The following is a 23,713-nucleotide window of genomic DNA, read 5'->3' as shown; positions in this document are numbered from 1 at the left end:
GCCTCTGGAGCATGTCTAGAGATGGGAAACAGAGCTGTGAAGGGTATGTAGCACAGCTCTTATGGGGAGCAGCTGAGGGAACTGGAGAAGAGGAGGCTCAGGGGAGATCTTACCACTCTAAGCCTGAAAGGAGGCTGTGGTGAGGTGGGGTAGGCCTCACGGTAACAGTGATAGGGTGAGAGGAGATGGCCTTAAGTTGCACCAGAGGAGGTTCAGGTTGGATGCTAGGAATTATTTCTTCTCAGAAAATGTGGCAATGTATTGGCACAGGCTGCCCAGGGAGATGGTGGAGTCCCCATCCCTGGAGGTGTTGAAGAACCGTGTGGTTGCAGCACTGAGGAACATGGCTAGTGGGCAGTACTGGTGGTGATGGCTGGTGGTTGGAGTCGATGATCTTAGTAGTCTTTACAACCTCTGATTCTGTCTCTAGTGTTTTACGGGGAGATGCTGAGCAATGGAACGGTAGTTCCAATGTCTCTTTAAAAAAAAAAAAAAAAAAAAAAAAAAAAAAAAAAAAAAATAAGGAAAGAAAGAAGAAAACAACCCGCTTCCAGCACGCAGCCAGCTGACCGGTAGAGAGCAGTGCAGTGCTCCAGCTGGGAGGAGTAGCCCTCGGCCGCCCCGCCCCACAGCCGGCCATGAGGCTGCCCCAGGCGGCAGGTCGCCTGCTGCCGCCGCTCCCCACCGGGGTCGGTCTGCTCCGGCGACGCGGGGCCGCCCAGACGCCGGAGCAGGTGAGGCGCCGCGCTCGGCGGCACGGGGCCGGAAGTGGGCGGGGAGGAACGACCGGCCCCTTCCTGCACCGCCCGACGGGGGGGTGGTGGTGGTGTGTTCGGGGTTGCGTGCTTAAGGGTGAGCCGTGAAAGGCTGTAAGGGAAGTGAAGGAGTGATGGTCCTAGCTTGGAGGGGGGTGGTGTGGCACGGCCCCAAGGAGGAAAGCCCGGCAAAGTTCTGTGTCCGCTTTGTGAATAGTACAGCTTTGTTCAGAAACCAGAAGCTCTTTCTTCTTTCTTGTGAAGTGAAACATATGTCTATGTCTTGATGGAGCTGTAGGGGTTTCTGTTCTTTGCAGGGGGTTGGCCTAAGTGGCCTTTAAGAGTCACTTCCAACTCAAGCAATTCCATGGTTCGAATTATTATTCTTGGAATAACTTCATTGTTGCAGTACTTTGTGGCTCCAGAGAACTTGTACAATGATTTCAATGGATTTTACTTAAGTGTGTAGGTAAGCCTTGGCAGAAGTGATTGCCAAGTTCCAGGTTCTAGGAAGTAGTCTTTTCAGAGAATCACAGGATGGCCTGTGTTGGAAGGGATCTCAAAAATCATGAATCTCCAACCCCCCTGCTACAGGCAGGGCTGCCAGCTTCCCCATTTATTACTAGACTGGACTGCTCAGGGCTCTATCCAACCTGGCCTTGAGCACCTCCAGGGACGGGGCATCCACAGCCTCTCTGGGCAGCCTGTTCCAGCACCTCACCACTCACAGTAAAGAACTTCCCCTGACATTCAACCTAAATCTTCCCTCCTTCAACTTTAAAATCACTTTCCCTTGTCCTGCTGTTATCTACCCTTTCAAATAGTTGCTTCCCCTCCTGTTTCTAGGCTTCCTTTAGGTACTTCCTTTAGGCTGCAATGAGGTCACCCCACAGCCTTCTTTTCTCCAGGCTGAACAAGCACAGCTCCCTCAGTCTGTCTTTGTAGGGAGGGTGCTCCAGTCCCCTGATCATCTTTGTGGCCCTCCTCTGGACTCTCTCCAATAGCTCTCTCTCTTTCTTGTACTGAGGGCTCCAGACCTGGAAACAGTACTTCAGATGGGGCCTCACAAGAGCAGAGTAGAGAGGGACAGTCTCTTCCCTGTCCCTGCTGGTCACCCCTCTTCTGATGGAGTCCAGGATACTATTTGCTTTCCAAGCTGCAAGGGCAGACTGCTGGCTCATGTTAAGCTTTTCATCCATCAGAATCCCCAGGTCCTTCTCTCAAGGACCGCTCCTTCCAGTCTGTATAAATGCCTAGGATTCCTCCGGCTCAAGTGCAAAATCTTGCTCTTTGCTGATGAGCCTTGCTAGGTTCACCCGGGCCTACCTTTCCAGCCTATCGAGGTCCCTCTGAATGGCAACCCTTCTTTCTAACTGTGTCATCCGCACCACTCATCTTGGTGTCATCAGCAAACTTGCTGAGGTTGCACTCGATTTCGTCATCGATGTCACTGATAAAGATGTTAAAGGGCACTGGTCCCAAGACAGACTGCTGGGGGATGCCGCTCATTACAGCCTCCACCTAGACATAAAGCCATTGATGACAACCCTCTGTCTGCAGCCTTTCAAACAGTTTCTTATCTATCGAGTGGTCCATCCATCAAATCCACATTCCTCCAATTTTGAGATAAGGACCTGGTGGGGGACCATGTCAAAGGCCATGCTCAAGTCCAGGTAAATGACATCGGTCACTTTTCCTTTGTCCACCGATGCCGTCACTCCATCATAGAAGGCCACCAGATTGGTTAAGCATGACGCTCCACTGGTGAAGCCATGCTGGCTGTCTCTGATCACACGCTCATTCCTCATATGATCAAACATGTCATCCAGGATGATCTGTTCCATGATCTTCCCAGGCACGGAGGTGAGACTCACCGGTCTGTCCCCGGGGTCCTCCTTGCTCCCTTTCTTGTAAATGGGAGTGACGTGACCCTTCCTCCAGTCATCCAGAACCTCACCTGACAGCCACGACTTTTCAAATATGGTGGAGAGTGGCTCGGCAACCACCTCAGCCAGCTCCTTCAGAACCTAGGGATGCATGCCATCTGGCCCCATAGACTTGTACGCATTCAGTCTCATGACTTGCTCTGTCCTCACAGTGGGGGGGGATTTACTGCCCTGGTCACCACCTAGAGGTTTAGGGACACAGGGCTCAGGGATGTGAGAAATACTGGAATCCTGGCCGCCAGCGAAGACTGAGGCAAAGAACTCATTCAGTACCTCAGCCTTCTCTCTTCGTCCGTTGAAGCCAGTTTTCCTTTAACATTTACCAAATGAGGTACACTCATTTTGGCCTGTCTCTTCTGGGCAGTGTACCTGTACAACGTCTTCCTATAGTTTTTCACATCCTTAGCAATAGGAAGACATTCTCTTCAGTCATGCTCTGCTTTTTTTGCTCCCGATATCACACAGCCACAGGACCCACTACATTATCCTAGTGTGGATGGTGGGGGAATATGTTTGTCAGGCTTTGATTGCCCTCACTAACAGGTGAGGAAGGAGAGAGGACCTAGCTTAGTTCTTCAGTTTGTTACATTTTAATATGTGTGGCATACCACCTCGACATCTTGATTATCACTGATACTAATTGATTTAATGTGAAAAAAATATTGTAATAGTTTTTAATAGTTGTTATTGTTTTTTTGCCCTTTTAACTCCTTTCTCCGAAGCTGGAAAATAAAACCAAAGGAAAGCTCCAAAAGCAAATCTGTCAAGTTGTTCTGGACCACTTTGAGAAGCAGTACTCGACAGAGCTGGGAGATGCATGGAGCAGCATCAGGTCTGTTGTTTGAGGCAGACTGGGGTAGGGGAATGGGAGAGGTTCTGATAGTTTATAAAGCACTTAAAAGTTAACTTCCAAAAGAGTTTTGCATAGATTGTAGCAATTGTTCCACTTTATTTGTCATTTAGAACTGTAATAACAACAGGAAGTAACAGAAGGTTAGATATTGGAATTATTACGTTTTTCCCTGACATTGATTTTTTTGATGTGGTGATTAAGTTTCTGTTCACCTGTGTGTGCGTGTGCACTGCCAGAATACTACTGTCTTGCATGCTCTGTTAGCTGTTCTATAGAACAGTTAAAAAAGTAACCCTTTTTACTTCACAGCTGCTCTTAGTATTTTTCTACAGCTTCATAGTTGAGATGTTAGAAGAAATTGAGAACTGGCTGTGTATCTGTACAGAGAAGTGCGTCGCTTAACTTGGGCCTTGATCACACAGCAGCTGGAAAACTGGAATGCAGAGAGGACACCTTGCCTTCCCTGCTAGATGGCAGTTCCTCATAAAAAAAGCCATAGAAGAGCACTTCTGGGGGAGTTTATTGCCTAGCTTGTGTATAAGGAATGTGAACAAAAGCAGTTAGCTTCAAGATGAATGCTCATGTGAGCTTTGCCACATTATTTGAGTGGAAAAGTTTCTTTTATATTCTTAGTAACCATGTTACTACTCTGAATGACCTCTTGAAAATATATATGTGTAAATAAAAGCATGAAAGTGCAGCATTAGTTGAACTGAATCAACCTAAAAACTCTTAGGCTGGATCAATTTATGTTCTGCTTTTAGTCAGTGAATATTGCAGATAGGAATTCAAATGGAAAATGGGAAATCTTTGAAGAAAAGCCTGAAAAAATCAAACTGAAATAAGAACAGTTGCATTCCTGTATTTAAGCATTGCTTTTTGATTATCTTCAAGGAATGTCTCTTCACCTTGGTTTTGGTTTTTGTTTTTGTTTTTTTTTCCTGAAGCAGCAATTGTAGAACGTACATAGAAATTGAGCAAAGGACACTTGTAAAAATTGCATTTTACTAATGCATGTATACAGCATTGGCTGGAATGACCACTGCAAAGCGGATGGGATTGCTTTTGCTGTGATTTCTGATGAATAACGTTACAGTTGCTATTTGCCCCTAGAGAGGTAAAAAAGTTGTGTTTCATATGTTATAACTTCCACAGTCGTTTGTTAAAGAATTTGGAAAAATTGAGAACACCTTACTTAAAAGAAGTTAGTGTTTTAATGCAATAACTAAGGAAAATGATGGCTTGATTTCCTGTTGAAGTTCTTTTCCTGCCTGTTTTTCACAACTATATCTAATCAGGATGATTCCTTTTTGTTTGCAGAAGAATCATCTGGTTATCCATATGTAAGAAGAGGCTTCTTGTGTGGTGGGAAGTTCATCTTACTTGTCAAGTTATTAAATAGATTTTCCTTTTTCCAACCTAGAGAGGTACTCACATACCCATCGTACTGGCAGCACGCTGTCCTGCTCAACAAATTCAGCCATACTGCTGACCTGGAGGACACCTTGAATGCACAGGGATATCATCCTGCCTTCAGAGGAACTTTGCCCTATCTTCCAAGATCACTGAAGTGTTATGTCAGTAGAACTCCTAGGAGGTTCCCTTCACAAAAACACCAGACTGGTAAACTGAAAGAATATTATCTACTCAACGCTGCTTCTGTGTTACCAGTGCTGGCTTTAGAGGTGAAGGATGGGGAAGATGTTTTGGATCTCTGTGCTGCGCCAGGGGGTAAATCAGTAGTGATCCTGCAGTGTGCCCGTCCAGGTACTGTATCAAGAAGCTGATTTGCATCTGGGCTGTTTGAGTTGTGTATGTGTTTCTATATGAGAGTTGGAAATGGGGTGGTGGGTATTTAATAAAAGTTTTTAGTTCGGTGCTGTTTGCTAACATTCTTTTGAATTCTATTTACCTAAAACTGATGAAAATGGCATAAGTTATTTAAATATAGGTTACTGCATACTGGCAGACAGATGCAGAGTAGCTTCGTTTTTCTTTTTTTTTCCTACTAATTTCTTTATATTACTTCTAAGAATTGAATTTTACTTCAAGTCCTTTGTAGATTTGTTGACCCATGAAGTTAAGTAATTTACAACTCTAGAATGTTTGTACTTTTTTCCTCCCTGCTTCCATTCTGGGCAGTGCTATGCAAATAGCGTAAGTAAATAAATGAACCAGTGTAAAATAGAATATAGATTAAATGCTAGATCTAGGCAGGGGAAGAAAGCTTATGGCAAGAAATTGGTCTATACCAGTATTTAATAAGTTCCACTCTTGATTTATCTACATGTTGCAGAAGAGAGCTCTGAGATAACCCTAACATGTTAGAAAGCTGCTGCTTGGTGTTGCCCAGTTCTGCTAGGCTGGGGGGTTCAACTAAGCCTTGGTTGCTGTTTCCAAGTTTGTCTGTTAGTTTGGGTAATTGTCTTAAAATGTTTGCAGCAACTTAGGTTCTTACAGATGAGAATGTTAATTAGAACCACCTGTCTCACTGATTACAGCTGGTTCTCATTCTCTCTCACTTAGAGGAATCCTGCTGATGAGCTAAATGAAATGTGGGTTACCCTTTCAAAAGTTTGCTAAGGGGGAATGTTTGTTGATTTTTATCTCTGCTTCTAAAGGTATCAGTTTGTTGCTGAGAAGTAGGGTTCAAGGAAAGTTGACTGTGGCTCTATGTGAGTGGCTGGATGCTGAGATGTATTCTGCTGTCTATAGCAGACATAGAATTTAGGATGAACTACAGATGGGTGTCCAGAGTTGGGAAAGGAAAAACTTTAATAAAATAGCAACAGGAAGTAAGAGAAAATGTATTGTTGCGCTTGATAAATACAAGTGACTTTTCTTCAAAAGCTCTGACTGCTCTGACATGTTGCAGCATGGGGTGCAGTCAGCTGAGCTTTCATTCAGTTAAAAGGCAGTTAATTTATAAGAGATACATACTTGGTTATCTAAGCACAATGGCAGAAGGAGCCTAGAATAATCTTCAGATAGCACATTGGACGTGACTTATGTTTAAAGTTTGTTTTACTGTGGAAGTCTATTGCTAACTTAAGTATTTTATTTTTTTCCTAGTAAATATTCATGGATTGCTTTATAGGAACGTGTTGAAATTTGTGAGGGTTTATAAAAAACAAGCAGTGCTATAAAACGTGTGATAACATAAGCACATAGTTTATAAGCTCAGTGGCTTTCACAGAAAGTATCTGTAGAATTTCTGAGAATTGTGTAACTTTTTTTTTAAAGAACATTTACTTTCTTTTCATTATTTTAAGGTCAGTTTCACTGTAACGAGTATGATGAGTTGAGATCAAGATGGTTGAAACAGACAATGGAATCCTTCATCCCAGATCCTCTGTTTAACTTAATAACTGTCTCTAACCTAGATGGTAGACAGATTGGAGAACTTAAGCCTGAGTTCTATGACAAGGTAACATTCCACTACTTTTCGTATGCTGCTCCCTTTGTTTTCTTATTTTGTTGGGTTCAGAAGAACATTCGCACAACCTTGTAGCTTTGTTATATAAACATCTGCAGAGCCTCAGAAATCATTTGATGAACCTTACTGCATGTGTGTTCATGTGCTAGATGATGTTATCCAGTTAGTCTTGACAAGGAGCCTTGATAATGAAGAGCTTATGGCTTCAGGTGTGTAGTGGAAGTGCAAAGTCACGGCTTGAGCCAGTGATTGAGCACCTGGTGGGTAGGCAGGGCCAACCCAGGGGAGCTCAGTTGCAAGCAATGCACTTGAGCGATTAGAAGAGATGGAACCAGCACCCACCCCTTCCCAGACCTCATTTAAGGGTTGAAGGTGGAGATGAGGGTATCTTTTGCTAGAGATCCCTGTCTACCGGAGGCCTTCTGAAGATAAGTACATTCTTTCCTTTGTTTCTTTGCCTTCTGCTGTCATGTTTGAGCAGATCCTCACTCACTGCAGCTTGGGGTCTTGCTACTCTGCCATTGTTGCACCTTCCGTTGGAACTACATGATCCTTGGGGTCCCTTCCAACCCGGGTGATTCTGTGATTCTGTGATCCATCCAGGTAGAGGGTAGTTTTGGAGCAGCACCTTCTTATGTTTTGTTTTCCTACCTGGTGATTCCTTAAGAATGCCACATCTCAGCATAGTAGTTAGATTGTTCCCACACACAAGATGGAAAGTAAAATATGGTCTTCTCAGTGCTTGCAAAAGTACTTTGATAGACAGTTCTCAGAAAGTGAATATCTGCGTTGTGAATTGTCTTCTTTGCTCTTTTTTGTATAGATACTGGTTGATGCTCCTTGTTCAAATGACAGAAGTTGGTTATTCTCTTCTGATATTCAGCAAGCTACACTTAGGTTACTACAAAGGAATCAGTTACCTGTTCTGCAGTTCCAGCTGCTAAGGTGAGAAGTGTGAAGAGGAGCTGTTGAAGGAGCTTTTGTAATTAATGAAAATTATATGAGGTCAAGATGTGTCATGTTTAGAATCCAAACCTAAGTTTCACTGCATGAGGAAAAAAAACCGTAAGAGTATGTTGTTGCAATTATTGTTTAGATTAAAAAATTAATTTGAATATGGAAATTTGCATGGTGTAACATAAGTGGTGAGGTCTGGGTCCTTTGCTGTGCTGCTTCTGCATGGTGCTCTTTAACTAACTTGTATCTATGTCTATTTTCAGATGATTCAGATCAGTCTGGTGTATCTTTAGTGAATAAAGCTAAATTGATTTCATAAATGTTCTTTATCTGAAGTGAAAAAACTTGCACCATATTCCTGGTTTGCTTCTTTGTCTTAAACTGTGAGAGTAGTCTTGTGTGTGTGTGTGTGTGTGTGTACCCCTTTGATTACTGTTAGCCCAAAAATACAACTTAGTATAACTAATTGGGTAAAAGGAGAAAAAAAAAAAAAAAAAGTAAAAGAATGCTGGTTTATGGGGGCATCAGGCTGGGGGAGGCTATCTATTTTTCAGGAGCTTCCACCTTGTAGCTTAAATCAAAGTTGTCATGTATTACATTATTTTAATAATACCAGAAATAGGCTGGCTAGCATTTGTGAAACTGTTGAAACTCATTTTTCTCCAATGAGGAAAAACTGTCCTGTGACTTCTCGGTAATTCCTTCTAGTCTTCAGTGTTTTTAACTAAGAAACAACCATGCCTGAAGTCTATCTGTCAAAGCAACTTGAGGGGAAATACAACATATTAAAAAAAAAAAAAAGTAGTCGTTACGGAAAGTTCCCTTTGCAGCATTTCCAGGTAGTCTTGCACAAGTTCTGGCTGAAAAAGACCTATCAGAAGCCTGTGATTTATAGCAGAAATATGAGTATCTTATTGCAGTAATGCATCATGTCATCTATTTCCTTTGAAGAAATCGATCATATTTAAAACACTGACCTATTTCAGTTTTTTTCTTTTCAATATTTGACATACAAAATCCAATTTGTGATTCCCAACCAAAAGAAAGCATATATCATGCAGTGAAATTTGGAGGATTTGCATAAATCATTGGAATTTGTAATGCTGAAGTGAAGGACTTGTGACGACAGGAGCTTTTTTTTAGGAACAAAACGAAGCAGAAATACGCACCTGTCACCCCCAAATAGGGTTTAATTGAATTATTCCTAAATTGAGGAAAGAATTTTGTCTGTTGAGAGCATACTTCACAGTAGCAACAAGAATAAGCTTTGTAAGGACTAGAACAGTTTTGATATGGGGTTTAAAATCCTTTTACTTTGACTTACATTTTATCATTCAGATATATCTGAGCAGTTCTGTAGATTGAATAGTATTGTTATGCACGCTGGATATTATTTTTCTCCTCTAAAAGATTTTGGGGCACAATAATTAAATGGTGAGTTTCATGATGTAAAGATTGCACACTTAATCTAATAATGTACTTGGAAGCATTGTATGTGTCTGCTGGATTTTTATTGCTCCTTCTGATTATTTTAGAAAGGATTTCCAATATTAATGGCATATCAGATTGTACGTGAAAGGAGAAAAAGGAAATTATAAAATGAGAGCAGGAAAGGCTAAATGATTCATGCAAGTGCATTAGAATTTTTGCAAAACTAAGATTTAGAATATTACCTACTTGAGCCTTTGTTTTATAGCCAGGGTACGTAATTATAAATTAAAAACTCAGTTTGAATTCAGTCTCTGATACTTTCTGGTAATAGATACCTTCCAGTAATATCCAGGAAGGCTGAACGTATGCTAAATCACTTTCTTTGAGTCAGCTCACGCAGCGCTGGCTCTGGGTTACTTATTCAGGCTGCCTTGTGCTTTATGTTCATGGGTATCTCTCAACTCAGTTGCTCTATCTGTAAAACAAAAATAAATATAAAGCTAGATGTCAGCAATTTTGTTGAAAGTAGTGGAAGAAATGGTGTGATTTGTAGATAAAATATAAAAGCCAGGTGTGACTTCAGAATAGCAATAATTTTGTTGTATAAGGAAGACAGCAAAAGAGGTTACCTACAAATGAGAATTATAAAATGCGAAAGGGAGTGCAATCTTTGTTTATTTTGAGTGGCATTCAGCACATAATTTGTGATTTCTACTTTCTTTTCATTTATGGTGATGCCTCACCTGTAATCCTGTTCTGAATTTTGTCATCCTGTTTTGGGGTTTTGGCTAAAGCAAATCATTCTTTGCAGGAGGGGGAATTGGGGACGTCAGTGAGGAAGAAAAAGTTTTTGTAATACATTGTACAAAGTGCTTGAAGGCTTCAGGGAGTAAAAAATCTTTTTTTAAAAAAAAAAAAAAAAAAAGTTGAAACTGATGTAATGTTCTTCCTCCACCAGTCTGAACAAAATCTGAAATGTAAATGAATAGCGTAGATGTTGAACAGCAAATTTTATAAGCAACAAGGGCATCACTGATTGGAAGGAAATTGAGACTATAGTGATTGTTAATATCAAAACCAAAGCATCCCTGCAGAGTGCTATAATCCAAGAACATGCTGCAAATCTTGTTATTATTTGGAGTGTTCATGCAGAAAACAAATTGCAAAGTAAGGAATGCTCATTTCCTGATAGTGAATGCTAGCGTGAAAGGCAGTGGTTCCCACAAATGAATTTACCAATCTTATCAGTTCTCAGATGAAAATTAAACTGGAGGGGTTAAGGTCGAGTGCATAATAACTTGATGGTGAAACTGTTACAGATGTTGTAATTATTTCTGAATTACTTATTGCAGCTGAAATAAACTGTTAGGATTCAGCTGAAAATAAATCCAAACAGGATGCACTTCAGAAAATGCAGCAAAGGCATTCAGACTACTTTAATTCTGTACACGACATCTTGCAGGAGTTAAACAGCTGTAATTGGTGTCTCATACAGTTCTGGTCCAGAGGAACTCAAACTGACTTTAAAAGATGTAGCTGACTTTTTTTCACCTAGTTTTCTCTGAAAGTAGTTAATAACTACAAGAGGATGTGTTAGTTTTGAGCGTGTAAGGCAAGCATGCACAAAGCTAAAAGGTTTGAGAGAATTTTGAGTGTATGAGATTTGAAGAGACACGACTATTCCATTCTTCTGATTACTGGTGGCAAAGTCAGTAATACAAAATACTTGTTTTGCTAGTTGATCTTTTGGGTTGTATGGGTTCTTGTTTTTCAGAATTCAAAGTGAAGCATTGCATCTAGATTAAGGAGTCAGAAAAAGACTTTATTGCCCTTGGTTAATGAAATGCTTCCATCAAGACAATGAGCATGTCCCAGCATCACCATGGTTTGTTAAAGTGTGTCAGCAACTCACTGCAATCAAACAAGGAACTTTTTTTCCTGACTGCTTGATAACTATCCATGAGAACAGCCTCTAAACACTCCACATACCTTTTAGCAGAATGTCCAATGTCTTGTCTTCCCTCTTGAACACCAGAGTCAATGTGCGTGGCACGCTTTAGTCGCCTGTAAAATAAGATTGACATTTTCCCTTAAGTCACCAGTAAAATTGGCAGCCTAAGTCTCTAAAGGCTAACCTGCTTACCAGCAGACCAGCATTATTTTCTGAAGCCCAGTCTTTTGAAAATTAAGTGAATAATAAAGCTTCTCATGAAAGCTTAGGATGCAAACAATTGAAGTTACAAGCTGTTCTCTGTAATTAAATCTGTGACAGATTCATAGAATAAATGTGCTCATAGAATTTCATCATAGATTTTTTTTTTTATTAAAAGAATTGGAAAAAAAAAGTGTATTCAATATTCTGAATTACTAAAAAAATACAGCAACTGCACTATTAATCCTTTGGCTTTGGTTGTGTCTTCTGTGTTTTCACTGAAGAGTTTTCCACATGTACTTCAGTGAAGAATTACAATGTTTCTTTTACCCTTTTTTTGATGTATGTGTGCTGCAAATTGCTTATTTTGTTGTAAAGTGAAGGCAAATTGTGGTTTATTTATTTATTTTAAGTAGGTAGTATGCAATCATATGACTGAGGTATCAGGGTATGGATACCACCATACTCTATGGTTTTTTTTTTTTTTTTTTTTTTTTTTTTTTTGTTAAGACGAGAGCCTTTATGACATGTGGACATGTAATGATATATGGCAGCCTTGACTGAGAGTACTAGACTCCTATATCCGAGCTCTTTGGGTTAGTTATGTAGCATTTTCAAATGATCTGAGGAGATGCTTAACTGAGGTGTCAGTGATGCAGTGGTGAATTGAGAGAGGAAATGAATGCTGTGTTCTGTGGAGAATGGAAGAGAAGACATGTAGGAAAGTGAGGGGTATGTCATGTGCAGGATTGCTGATCTGTACTGTTTTTTGGCTTGTTCCCTGGAGTTTTTCCTATTCCTCCTTATGTACTCCCTCTTGTTTTCCATAATCATCTACTCACCTCCACTGAGAATCTGTTAGAATTGTAACTATTGTTCTGGCAGATTCTGTAGATGGTTCTTCCCTTAACCGCTTTCCGTCTCTGAAAAATTGAGTAATTTATGTAGAGTGATTGCCCAAGGCTTCATATCAGGTGTGCTCTTCAGGGCATTTCACTGAGCAAAACCAGGTTCCTTTTCTGTACCGTCTTGTCCCTTTGGTTAAAAGTGGTTTGGTAGCTGTTGGCTGGACAATGAGCTTTTACATTTTGTTCTAATTATGCATATGTCCGTATTTATTCCATGCTATTCCTCAAGAGACTGTTGGTTACACTGCTAGAAGTACAGGTCAGTCTTATTCCTTTCTGTTGAGACTGCCATGAGACAAAAGTAGGGATGTGTCAGCGAAAGGGAGCACAATGTTTGAGCTTAGGGAAGGTGGGAGCAGCCAGTCCCTGGAAAACCAGACCAGAATCTGTTTTATATAAATAGCTGTTAACTAAAACACTTAATGTTTGAAAATTGAGTATTAGTAAGTGTCTGAATGAGTGTGAGAGACATACTGCCTCTTTGTTCGTATTAAAAGTCAGTCTTTCATCGGTAGGTAACACCTGTAGCAGGGAACAAAAGAATGCCTTTATTTTAGAATAGACTCTGGTTGGTTTTTTGGAATTATGACTGGTTTCCATTTTTTCAGTCTTCAGAGGCTGCTGTTGTGGCCCAATCTCATCTTTCTTCAGAGATGAAATAATTTCTGAATTTATGTACTGCCTAGTTCCTAAAGCCTTTTGAGTGTTCTGTTCATAGCTTACTTAACAAGTACCTGATATTTATGTAATTTACATATCAAGTAGTGGGTTGCAAAAAAAATCTGGAATCAATAAACAGGAAAAAATCTATTCAGTGGCTAGATACTTGGGTTCACAAATGTCAATGAAGACAAAAAATTTACTTCTGTCTTCATTCTTTTCTATATATGCGTGATTCGTAAGTTGTAATGAAAAATACTACTTCAGAACCTGCATGGTAAAGTCACAGTAGGCTTCAAAAGTCTACTGGTCTGCCTTCTGTAGTTGAAAAGTTTCTATTTGGGCTGACTATGTTAATAATTTCTCAAATAAAACTCTGAAGTTTGGAAGAGGAATGGACCTCTGCAAGCATTAATCCTGCTATGACTAAAATGACTGAAGTTCTGATTTGAAGTGAGCTGACTTTGGCCGTTGCAGGGTAACTACACCTAGCCTTACTGTCAGTGACACTGCTTGTGTGGAGGCACAGCATGTATGTGTATGAGGCAGCTGCAACGTTTGAGAGTGGGGGAAAAGTTGATGGGTATTGCACTCACACATTCGACTCTTAAATATATGTATAGAAATAACCTAATCTGTTGTCCTTGTCAGGGTACTTTTAGCAATTTTATTAAGGCAATTTTAGTATAGCAAAGGATATCTCGTAGCCTTGTGTTAACATAGTGATTGTTCTAGGACTCAGTGTGCATCACAGGAGGAAGCTCAATAATGTTAAATTGAGGTCTAATATTCTTGAGGTCTTAATATACTTATCAGAAGAACTTGAAAATATTTGCCATAGAAACATTATTGATTGGAATTTTCGGAGGAAGATGTTGGAGCAGGTGTGTTTGGTTTCCTTTTTTGAAGGCTGTTTAGTTTAATTCTGCAAAATAGCTGTTTCTTACCATACCGTGTGGTGATATTTGAAGTTGTCTCTCTCCTGTACACCTCTGTCACTGCTCTTCACAAATTATTATAAACTGGGCATGTCATCACAAGAGGGATTTCCTTATCATCTTGGCTTTATCTGAGGAAAAGCTAAGCAAAACCTTTAACGTGCAGTCCATATTACCATGATGCACCTGGACTACTGTAAGAGAAAGAAAGAAATGCCTGGTATCTTTTGTCAACAAAAAGAATAGAATTGAGGATAAAAGCAAGCTTAACTTCAAATACTCTAATTCTAGAATAGTTTGTATGTGTTAGCAGGTTTCATTCTGATCATGGTCATGCATATTGAGCAGAAATACATTCCAGTTGCCAAAAGATGGCACTGTTGAAATGTTATTATTTTTAAAATACCCTAAAATATACCCTATCTTTTTCTTTAAACACTGAAAAAGGTTAAATGAGTAATGTAATTAATGCTGACCCTTCCAGTGGCATGCAACATACACCCAAGCATAGGAGGAGTGGGCTGAACATACAGGTGTTAGATGTAATTTTGAATTACAAATTTATTGTCTGCCTGTTTTTAAAAGAGAATTGGCAATGCCAAGACTTTTAAAACTACTAAAATGTCCACTTATCATGTTTAATTTTCTTTTAGTGTGAAAAATCTTAATTTAGGGTTCTTGCTTAACTGTATTTTAGTGCTTTTAGAGTTGGCTCTAGAGCTGCCTTTATTTCCAGAGGTATTAAATAATCATACTACTGTTTCCTCTAATAGCATCATCTCTAGTTTTAAAGTAAAGTAAACTTCTTGAGAAGTAAACTTAAACGAAAATGTTCCGAAATAGTGTATTCTTTAAAATAAATCTTGAATACTGGATAACATTTTATGAGGGATTGAAAGAGACTGATGCACCATTTGTACCTCTGACTTTGTGGTATAATGAGTGCTATTGAACCTGTATCCAAAAAACATCTTACAAAGCGCAAAACTTTTTCGTTGACAAAACTCATTTAGAATGAGAAGAGGTGCAACTTATATTTGGATTATGACTTAGACTTATGTACTGGAAAGATATAAGTGCAAATTCAGTGACTGGAAAGTAATAATGTCAGTAAGCTGAGGCAGACAGGAGAAGCATCAAGCAAATTTCTACAGAATAATGTGCCAGTTAATCTCAGTGTAACCTGTAATTTTCTAGCTATTGTAATTACAATGATTTGACTATTTTGATATTGTAGTGAGTTTCTCTAATTGTACGAAACTGATATCTCCTAAGTTGCATTAACTATCTCAGAAAATATTGACTTTTTTTCCTTTAGTTTAACATGTAAGTTTTCTCACAAACGTGCAGTAGTAATTGCAGTTCTATAATATACTTCTTTTTGCATGCTGTTTTATATTGTATCCTGGAAGAGTGGAACCTTTGGATTCAGGCCTTATATGATGAATGGTGCATGTTAATTGATTGCTTTGTGTTTTACCAGTTTTATTCTTCTTTTGTTTTGCTGTGTGTTGACCAGGTTACAGAACTAAAACAATAACCTCACACTTCTGCAATGGTGCAATATGATAGGGTGCAACACAAGCTGAGTTACACACATCAGCTGTTGACAGTATAGTAAAACAAAATTGGTTGTATGGAAAACTGGACATAGGAGGCTCCAGGAAAGGTTTTCTGTCCTTCTAATATGTGTTCTTATGAGAAGCTTGAAACTGCAGTGTTAGTGCATGTCACATGTAAAATTAGTATGGTAAACGGGTATCTTCAAGTTATCAAATTAAGTGTAACTCTATTCATATTTCAACTAAGTTTTGCTACTTCTTTAATAAGTTGGAAGAAGAACATCTGTAGCACTAAGAGAAGAATCACTGTGGTTTAATTACCTAATATATTTTATGTTTAAGCAACACATTATAAAAGAAAGGTGAAAAAACCATCAGTGTCTTCTGCCCTCATGTCCTTCTTAGTTATCCACATTTGGAGCTCATGTTTGGAAGTTATCAAGTACCTCATGACAAGCACTGGATTGCTTTGTTGAGAGTCAAGCTTTGAATAAGAATCAGAGTGATAACACCTTGTGTAAGAGGAACTGTACATCCTTGAACTGTGTAGTCACAGCAGCGATAGTGGGTTCTGCGGGGTGTCAGTATGTTATGGTCCAGCTCTGATATGCCCCTTTAATGGGACTTGTTTCCCTCCCTTGTTTATAGAAGATTAGTTTCCTAAATGTATTTGTGCATGCTTTCTTATGAATGAATTCTCTATCATGCTGACGATGAGGGGATCTGATTCTCTGAATCAGCTTAACCCACCACATTATCCCTCTGTGACTTTGAGCCCAGCTTTTTTTCACTTTGAATTTTGCAGCTCTTTGAAGGTTTTTCAGAAGCCAGGCACAGCTTAATCAAGGATGGCGGTTGGTTGACATTGAACGCTGCTGCTGAAACAGCTGTTGCTGAGCTTGTCAAGATGGATAGATACAGCGATTTAACCTTGCAGTGTCAAGTAATCTCCCTTAGGTATTTTAATTCATGACATAGGTTCAGAGTAAAGATGACTTTGCATTCAGCAGCCCAACTTTTTTTGGGTTATGGGGTAGTGAAAATTGTCAAGGAGTCTTGGTTTTTGTTGTGAGGTTTTCTGATTTTCTTCTGGAAATTGCGTTGCTCCTTCCTCTGAATCCTGCACCAGGGTCTTCATGGTAGGAGCGTGGTGCCTTTGGAAATAGTGCCTATTAGTGCCTAATAGTGAAGTAACAAATAGAATGTTTGTTACTTCATAGGAGAAAAGCATTTAGCGGTGTTTAGGCTGGCCTCCTTTTTCAGTACTTACCTCTTAACTTTTCCAATTTTTAACAGTAAAAATATTTTCTCACTTGTTTGAGTTCTCATATACTATATGCGTTATAGGAATGCAGCTGTGGTTATCAACTCTGAATACAGTTTTATCAGGTGTACTAAAAGTACATCTTGATTGTTGTGCAGAAATATTTTCACATTTTTGACTGGCTGTTTTTCTGTGGCTCAGCATTCCTGGATATATGGAGAAGGTGTAAAAGGAAGGAGAAAATATGAAAATGAGAAAACTATTTGGTTTCTTATAATATTATGAAGATGAGCTACACTCACTTTAAGACACTGTTTAGATTTCTTCTCAGTAAGTTCTGATAAAAAGCTAGAAAATGAGCAACTATTAGATGTGGGAAAAATGCTTTTATGATTTCCAGAACCCTAAGGAAACAGAGAACTGTGCACTGATCCTTGTTTGTTGTTCATCTTCAGAATAAGAATATACTTTCCTGTTTCTTTAATAGTTTTGTATTTGTTTATGATTAAACACAGAACACTCTTCAGGAATGGCCTCACAGAATGGCCTTTCAGAACAGTACTTAGGTATGCTGTCGTTACTAAGGTCTTAGATCTTCAGATACTGCTATAGAACACCTATAAAGCTACATACTTTTAGAAAGAGTAACTGAACTGTGAACATTTTTTTTTTTTTTTTTTTCCTTTCTTGTAGTAGCAGAAACAATTATGCCTGTGGCAAAATTGCGTATTTCAGTGACCTTTTCAATTCTGTGAAGTGTTGCTCATGTTTCATACATCATGTTTTACATGTTAAATTTGGACACGTATAATCAACTTTGTGTATGAATGAGGAACTGCCCATGAACTGCATTTACAGCTGTTTTATCAGTGTCTACGTTTGTCTAAGAAAGTGGATATGTTGTCTTGCTTCCTGATAGTGACTCATTGTGGCAATTAACTGTCTCTGTTTTGTTCATATGTTTAAAAGTGCAGGATTTGCAATGTGCCCTTTGATTCCTCACTAGAAACTATGAACAGGTGACACTTTGGGCACTGGGCTGTTTCGTACCAAGACACAGCAAAATGGCAATGAGCGTTACACCAAAATTCTGAAGAGATGCTTTACTGCAAAATTTCTAAACTAGAAAATGGTGCAATTAATTATGCCTTAAGAAGATAATTTCATAAAGATTGCTTTCACTCTAGCATTTGAAATCTAAATAAAAAGGCAGCCAATTCAAGACATCTAAAAACTTTTGTTTGTTGTGAAACAATGGAATATTACTGAATTTCTTGCAGATATTTTGTGATGTGCATACTGTGGCTTCGTCCTCTGCTTTACAGTGGCTGTCTTCCGTGCATCTGGGTGTGTTTTGGTTGGTTAGACAAGCCAGGCAGAAGTAGCATTAACTCTGCCCATTAAAATGGATGGCTGTCACCATAGCGCAAGAGCGGCAAACAAAAAATTATTTGGACAGACAGCTGAGGCTCTCTGGTTCAATACTTTTTGAATCCTGCTATAAGGTGTATGTGTATTGGGGTGCAGGAGGAAGAGAAGGGATGACTATCCAGGACTGAGTAATTGAAGTGAATGCTGGTAATTAGGATCACAGAGTCATTAAGGTTGGAGCAGACCACTGTGATCATCTAATCCAACTGTCAACCCATCAGTTGCAGATTTGGAAAATAAGGTCTGGGTTGGACAATGTGACCTTCAGGGTTCCCTTCCAACATAAATCATTCTGTGATCACGTGGAAAAATGTTGGTATGACAACCATTCTATATTTACTGTCTCAAAGTGATGTGGTTAATGCCGTCTGTATCAGACTGTATCTACAATATTCTTAAACACTTTCACAGATCCTCAGAAACTACTCAGAAGTCTGAGATAAGCTTGCTCTTTCACAGGCTTTAGCTAAGTTTGGAAGTGTCCTAGAATGAGTCCATTAGGCTCAGTTAAATTGAAAGTATTCAGACTACTTAAGTTTTCTGTAACCTGTTCTTTACCTATAACAGGCTGATCTTGACCTGTTCTCTCACTTATGCTAAATGTGAGCCATCTGCTCACTCACCATCTTTTTATTGAACTGATACAACAAAGGCATTAAACACTGACTTTTAATTTTTTTTTTAGCATCATCTGTTGTCAGAGATCTGTTCCCTTAGGCTAAGTAAAACTGGAGTAGTGTAGTTACACTAACTATGTATTTGGCTTGTTGATGAACCTTACTGAGACTAATAGAAATGAGCAAGATGATCTTACACTCCTCAGAGAAATACAATACAAAGTTTAATGGTATAATGAAAAGAGTATAGAGTATATTACAAAGGTGTTTTCACCTGGGAAGGTTAACAATGATGTGTTATCTCAGTCATTTGTCCGGGTGTTTCCCTATTATTTATAGGACTTTCAGAGTTGCTTTGATCCTGCTTGTGATAAAGCTTTTATTATTGATTCTCGTACTGAAAAGGCCCAATCTTGTTTTTATAAAAGAAAGAAGGGACTTGAGGTTTCTCCCTCCTTCATTCTTTTTTTCTTTTTTCTCATTCTGATATCATGCTTAGCAGATCCTCAGCTTGCCTCTGGAGGAATTGCTATTTCAGTGGCATTGTGTTTATTCATCTGAGCCTGAAACCAGGCTCACTGCTTCTGGGGGCTGCTCACCTGATTTGAGGATTGGGGTTTTTCGTTTCCACTTAGTGTCTTCGTGTTGCTGGTTTTGTTTCTTCTTGGTTAATGCAGTCATCTCAGTGATGCCTGCCAATCTAATAATTCAATAGTCTTCTGTGGTACAAGGTTTTATTTTCTTTTTTTAATTTGCTGTAAGTCTATGAATTACATATCTCATTTTCTTACTCTTACGAGTTATAGTTTTTCTGTCTTTATGAGAAGGATCTTGGGAATCTGGTTTAATGGAAAGTAAGCAGTTTGTTCAGTCTCAGTTTCAGTGGGGAATTAAGGAGGGGCGAGAGGGGAGGGAATACCCTGTACTGTCCATCAGTAGTCGTGAAATATTGCCCTTATTTAGCCAGTATTTGTCAACAGGGTAATAAGGGTATATAAACACGTAGACACAGGTAGATGATATAATGCAACAAATCATATTTCCTTAGGAAATCAGATTGAGAAGTAGTGTCTAAGTGAAATCTCCAGCCCTGATATATGCTGAATAAGTTGCTGAAATTGCACAAATTAGAGCAGAGCAATTAGTCCAGGCTATTACTGCAACAGTACATTCTGCTATTTGTTCACTCCAGCAGCCAGCTAAATATCTAACTAGCACTTTTGATGTGGTATTCACCCATTTTGTATGCACAGTTGCAGCATTTTCACAGTTATGCTGTGCATATAAATGATCCAAAGTATATTCTGCAACTCTGAATGAATGCTGTTATCTACTTGTCATTCTTACATTAAAAAAACCAACACACTCTTAATTAACTGATAATACAATAATGAATGAGGAAGCAAAACTGTGATGCAGGTGTTCTCCTGAACTGTCAATTATTCTATTAATATTTCATGATGTTATTTTTTCCTATTTGTGTACCTATTTGTAAATCTAGATTTACAACTCTCACACCTTTCCTCCTTTTCGCCTCCCCTATTCTATCCCTCAGTATTTCTCTATGTATGCTTAACTTTTTTTCATTATTTGCAGGTCTGCTATTAAAGCACTGCGTCCTGGTGGATCATTGGTCTACTCTACTTGCACTCTCTCAAAGGAAGAGAACAGCAATGTAATAAATCTCATTCTGAACTCCTGCACTAATGTTATTCCTGTAAATATAAGTGAAATTGCCAAAGCTGTTTCCCAGGAATTCACTTTTCACAGTGCTACACAACAGCATGAACTTCTGGTTCTGCCAGAGAAAGGGAGAGCATGGGGTCCAATGTATGTAGCTAAATTAAGGAAAATGTAGTCCGCTTGATGCCCGTTAGTTTATTCACTAATCAACGAAACTGTATTTGTTTCTACTATACTGTGTGTGTTTGAACACGCACATGTCCAAGTCAATTGAATTTCGAGTTTCGCTGTTTTGTGTATGGAGCTCCCTAATAAAATGTAAATGAAATGTAACCTGGTTACCTAAAAATACAAAATGTGTTTTTTAACGTGGGCGTGTGGGCTAAATCAGAGCCTGGCAGTATTTTCCAGGTGATGCTCTTAAATGGATTTGTATTCCTGAATAGAGGCCTGTGTGGTTCTTTTTGTACTGTTTTTAAATTACTAATTCTGATGAAATAGAGTATATTTTTCAAAAATGGTTTGAATGGTGCCTGCTTCTGAAGTCTTGGAAATCCTGCATTTATTCTTGAAGATACCTTGAAATGTGTTATCTTGAAATGTGTTTTCTTGTAAGAGCTGCTTTGTATGCAAAGTTGGTCATCTTAAGCTCTGACTATTCCTAGCAGTGGCAAAACAGGTTTAATATTAGTTAGGTTGTTTAATGGTTGAAAACTGTCTTATGTTTAGCTGCTGACCTTTGCATCTATATATCAGCACCAGCCTTTTTTAGCTTGCAAAAATAATTTATATTTTTGAAAGGTCTCTGTAACAGTTGACTTAGATGTGTTTAGCTTTGATACTTAGTTTGTGACATAATGCAGTATATTGAGCTGGCTATGAGGCACATAGAACCAGAATGATTAATAACTGCAGTAGTGGTATCGTATTCAGACAGTTCTATTACGTGATTGCAGTAATTATGAACAAAACAATCTGAAGAGGTGGCTTATATCCCAAGTTGAGGAACTTTAAATGAATTTGTGATGGTACATCTGTGGTGTGTACAGGAGATTCAATGAGAAGAATACGTATTAATGTTCTCTTAGGTTTCCTCAGTTCTGCTGTGCAGTGCTGTAGAGAAATATGGTAGTATAGGCAGGTATATACATGTTCATGCATATATACACATGCAAACTGTATTTTCACGTATACTGTCGATGGACTGAGTGTATAAAGCACTGATTTGTCAGTGCTTGGCTTTTGCCTCTGAATAAATCATGTAACAGTGTATCTGTTTGGTTGGATGCCTGTGTTAAAATAGAATGGAGTCCTCCTGTGCCACTCTTAGCAAAGAAATTAAGTCATTTCCCTGACTGAAGCTTATAGTGAATTTTAAAGGAATGTTGTTGTCAAGAATGGAGATTTTTTGGGGTGTGTATGGCACATGTCTCAAGTTTGCGTCGTTGCGTAGATATGGATGTCATATTTTGCGTGTACGTATTTGTGTACATGCATGTACAATCAATCCCAATCAAAACCAAGACTAATGCAGATGTTTTTTTCTTCTTGAAAACAGAAGGACATTGGCTCATAAATACTGGAAAAAAATAGTTAAAATGATTATTGATTCAGCACCTCATTAACAAAGGTGAGAAGAATGTTGATGATGTGAGGTCTTCTGTCAGAAGTTCCATTGGAAATGCAGTAGTTCTCACCTTGTTATATTGATGGCCTTTAACTCTTCACAGCAGTCCTGTCATAGATTGCTTAATGTCTGTCCCCACTCTGAGCTGTATGTTTACTGGGAGCCTCCTGGACCTAGTATCTAAAGCAGTGAGATGGCAATGTTCAAAACCACGGAAGCTAAACTGTCGAAAAATCTTTGTTGCTTAAAAACAGATGCTGATCATAAACAGTAGCTTTAGTTCTTTAGGCTCCTGTGACCGAGAAGAAAAATGGTTGGGGCAGTTTGCCCTCAAATAGAATCTCGCTGCTGTTCCTGCTGCTGAAGCAAATAAATGCATGAAGTACTCTTCTCCTTTGATACATGAATTTCCACAGTTATCCTCTCCTTTACTTTGTGAGGAAAAATGTTTGAGGCCCCAGTAGTATTAAATTTTCAGCAGTCTCTCTGAAAGCTTAAGACTGTATGAAGCATATGCAACTTGAGGCAGAGAAGTCACTAATGTATGCAGATGATGAGACTGTGTTCCTTTGAAAAAAAACTAACAGCATCTGCCCCAGAAACATTAAATGTAATATCTGAATTTGGAGTCATCTCAGGCGACTGGATGAAATAACAATACCCTTGTCAAAACGCTTTCCATCAGTTTTATTTGCCCTGTGGAAATTGAAATGGAAAGCCTAGAATGTAACATTCAGGAATGGAATTAAAATATGTGATTAAACTGAGTAGTTGAGGAAAACGTGAGCTAGGTAATCACACAATGAATAAAGGAATGCTTGAAAACTGAACTCTGCTCAGTCTCAATATATGGGCGAGTCCCTGTGAACTGCATTGCATTAGATCTAAATTATGCAGCAAGGCCTCCTGATTTATATAAAAGCTGCACTGAGTTCTGCAGTACCCTTTGCTGTTCTTCTGGAGTTTCTTTGCAGCTAGCCTACAAAGGCAGCAAAACGACAGGAGGAAAAGAGGCTCACTGTGAAGTGATACTTATTTTGCTTCGTAACAGACGAGTGCTTGTTCAGAGTACTGTGGAGAATTTTTTTATGTTCTAATTAGTTCTGGCTGCTGACAAGGATTTGGTAAGCACGTGTGGTGGGAGAGGGAGGAAAAGAAGGAGAAAACATTCCTATGGAGGTAAGGGGGATCGTTTGCATACACCATGAAGTAGCTTCCAAAAGCAAGGGTACTTAGAAAGCTCGTGTGCCTGTTCAGATATTTCTTGGTTACTTCCAATGTCTTTAGAAGTATTTTCTGTTACAGCGGGTCCAGAGGAGGGCTGCTAAGATGATCAGAGAGCTGGAGCACCTCTCCTATGAGGAAAGGTTGAGGAAACTGGGCTTGTTTAGCCTTCTTTTCTCCAAGCTATGGGGAGATCTCGTTGTGGCCTTCCAATACTTGAAGGGAGCTTATAAACAGGAGGAGGGGGACGACTGTTTATGAGGGTAGAT

General features: G+C 39.1%; 1 protein-coding gene across 1 annotated transcript; it reads left to right on the top strand.

The window, feature by feature from the left end:
• The first annotated feature begins 638 nt into the window (after positions 1 to 638).
• On the top strand, positions 639 to 21,865 carry NSUN3 (NOP2/Sun RNA methyltransferase 3). Its single transcript, XM_042868501.1, has 6 exons — positions 639 to 734; positions 3,424 to 3,533; positions 4,978 to 5,321; positions 6,827 to 6,981; positions 7,814 to 7,935; positions 20,507 to 21,865. The coding sequence occupies exons 1-6, from the start codon at positions 639 to 641 to the stop codon at positions 20,766 to 20,768; spliced, it is 1,089 nt and encodes a 362-aa protein (XP_042724435.1). The 3' UTR covers positions 20,769 to 21,865.
• The last annotated feature ends 1,848 nt before the right edge of the window (positions 21,866 to 23,713 follow it).

This window comes from Lagopus leucura, unplaced genomic scaffold, assembly GCF_019238085.1.
Source record: "Lagopus leucura isolate 7727_CA_CO unplaced genomic scaffold, USGS_WTPT01 Super-Scaffold_100001, whole genome shotgun sequence".
In the NCBI taxonomy this organism is placed as follows: Eukaryota; Metazoa; Chordata; class Aves; order Galliformes; family Phasianidae; genus Lagopus; species Lagopus leucura.
Note: the sequence above shows the minus strand (reverse complement) of the source record. Positions and strands in the feature narration are given on the sequence as shown.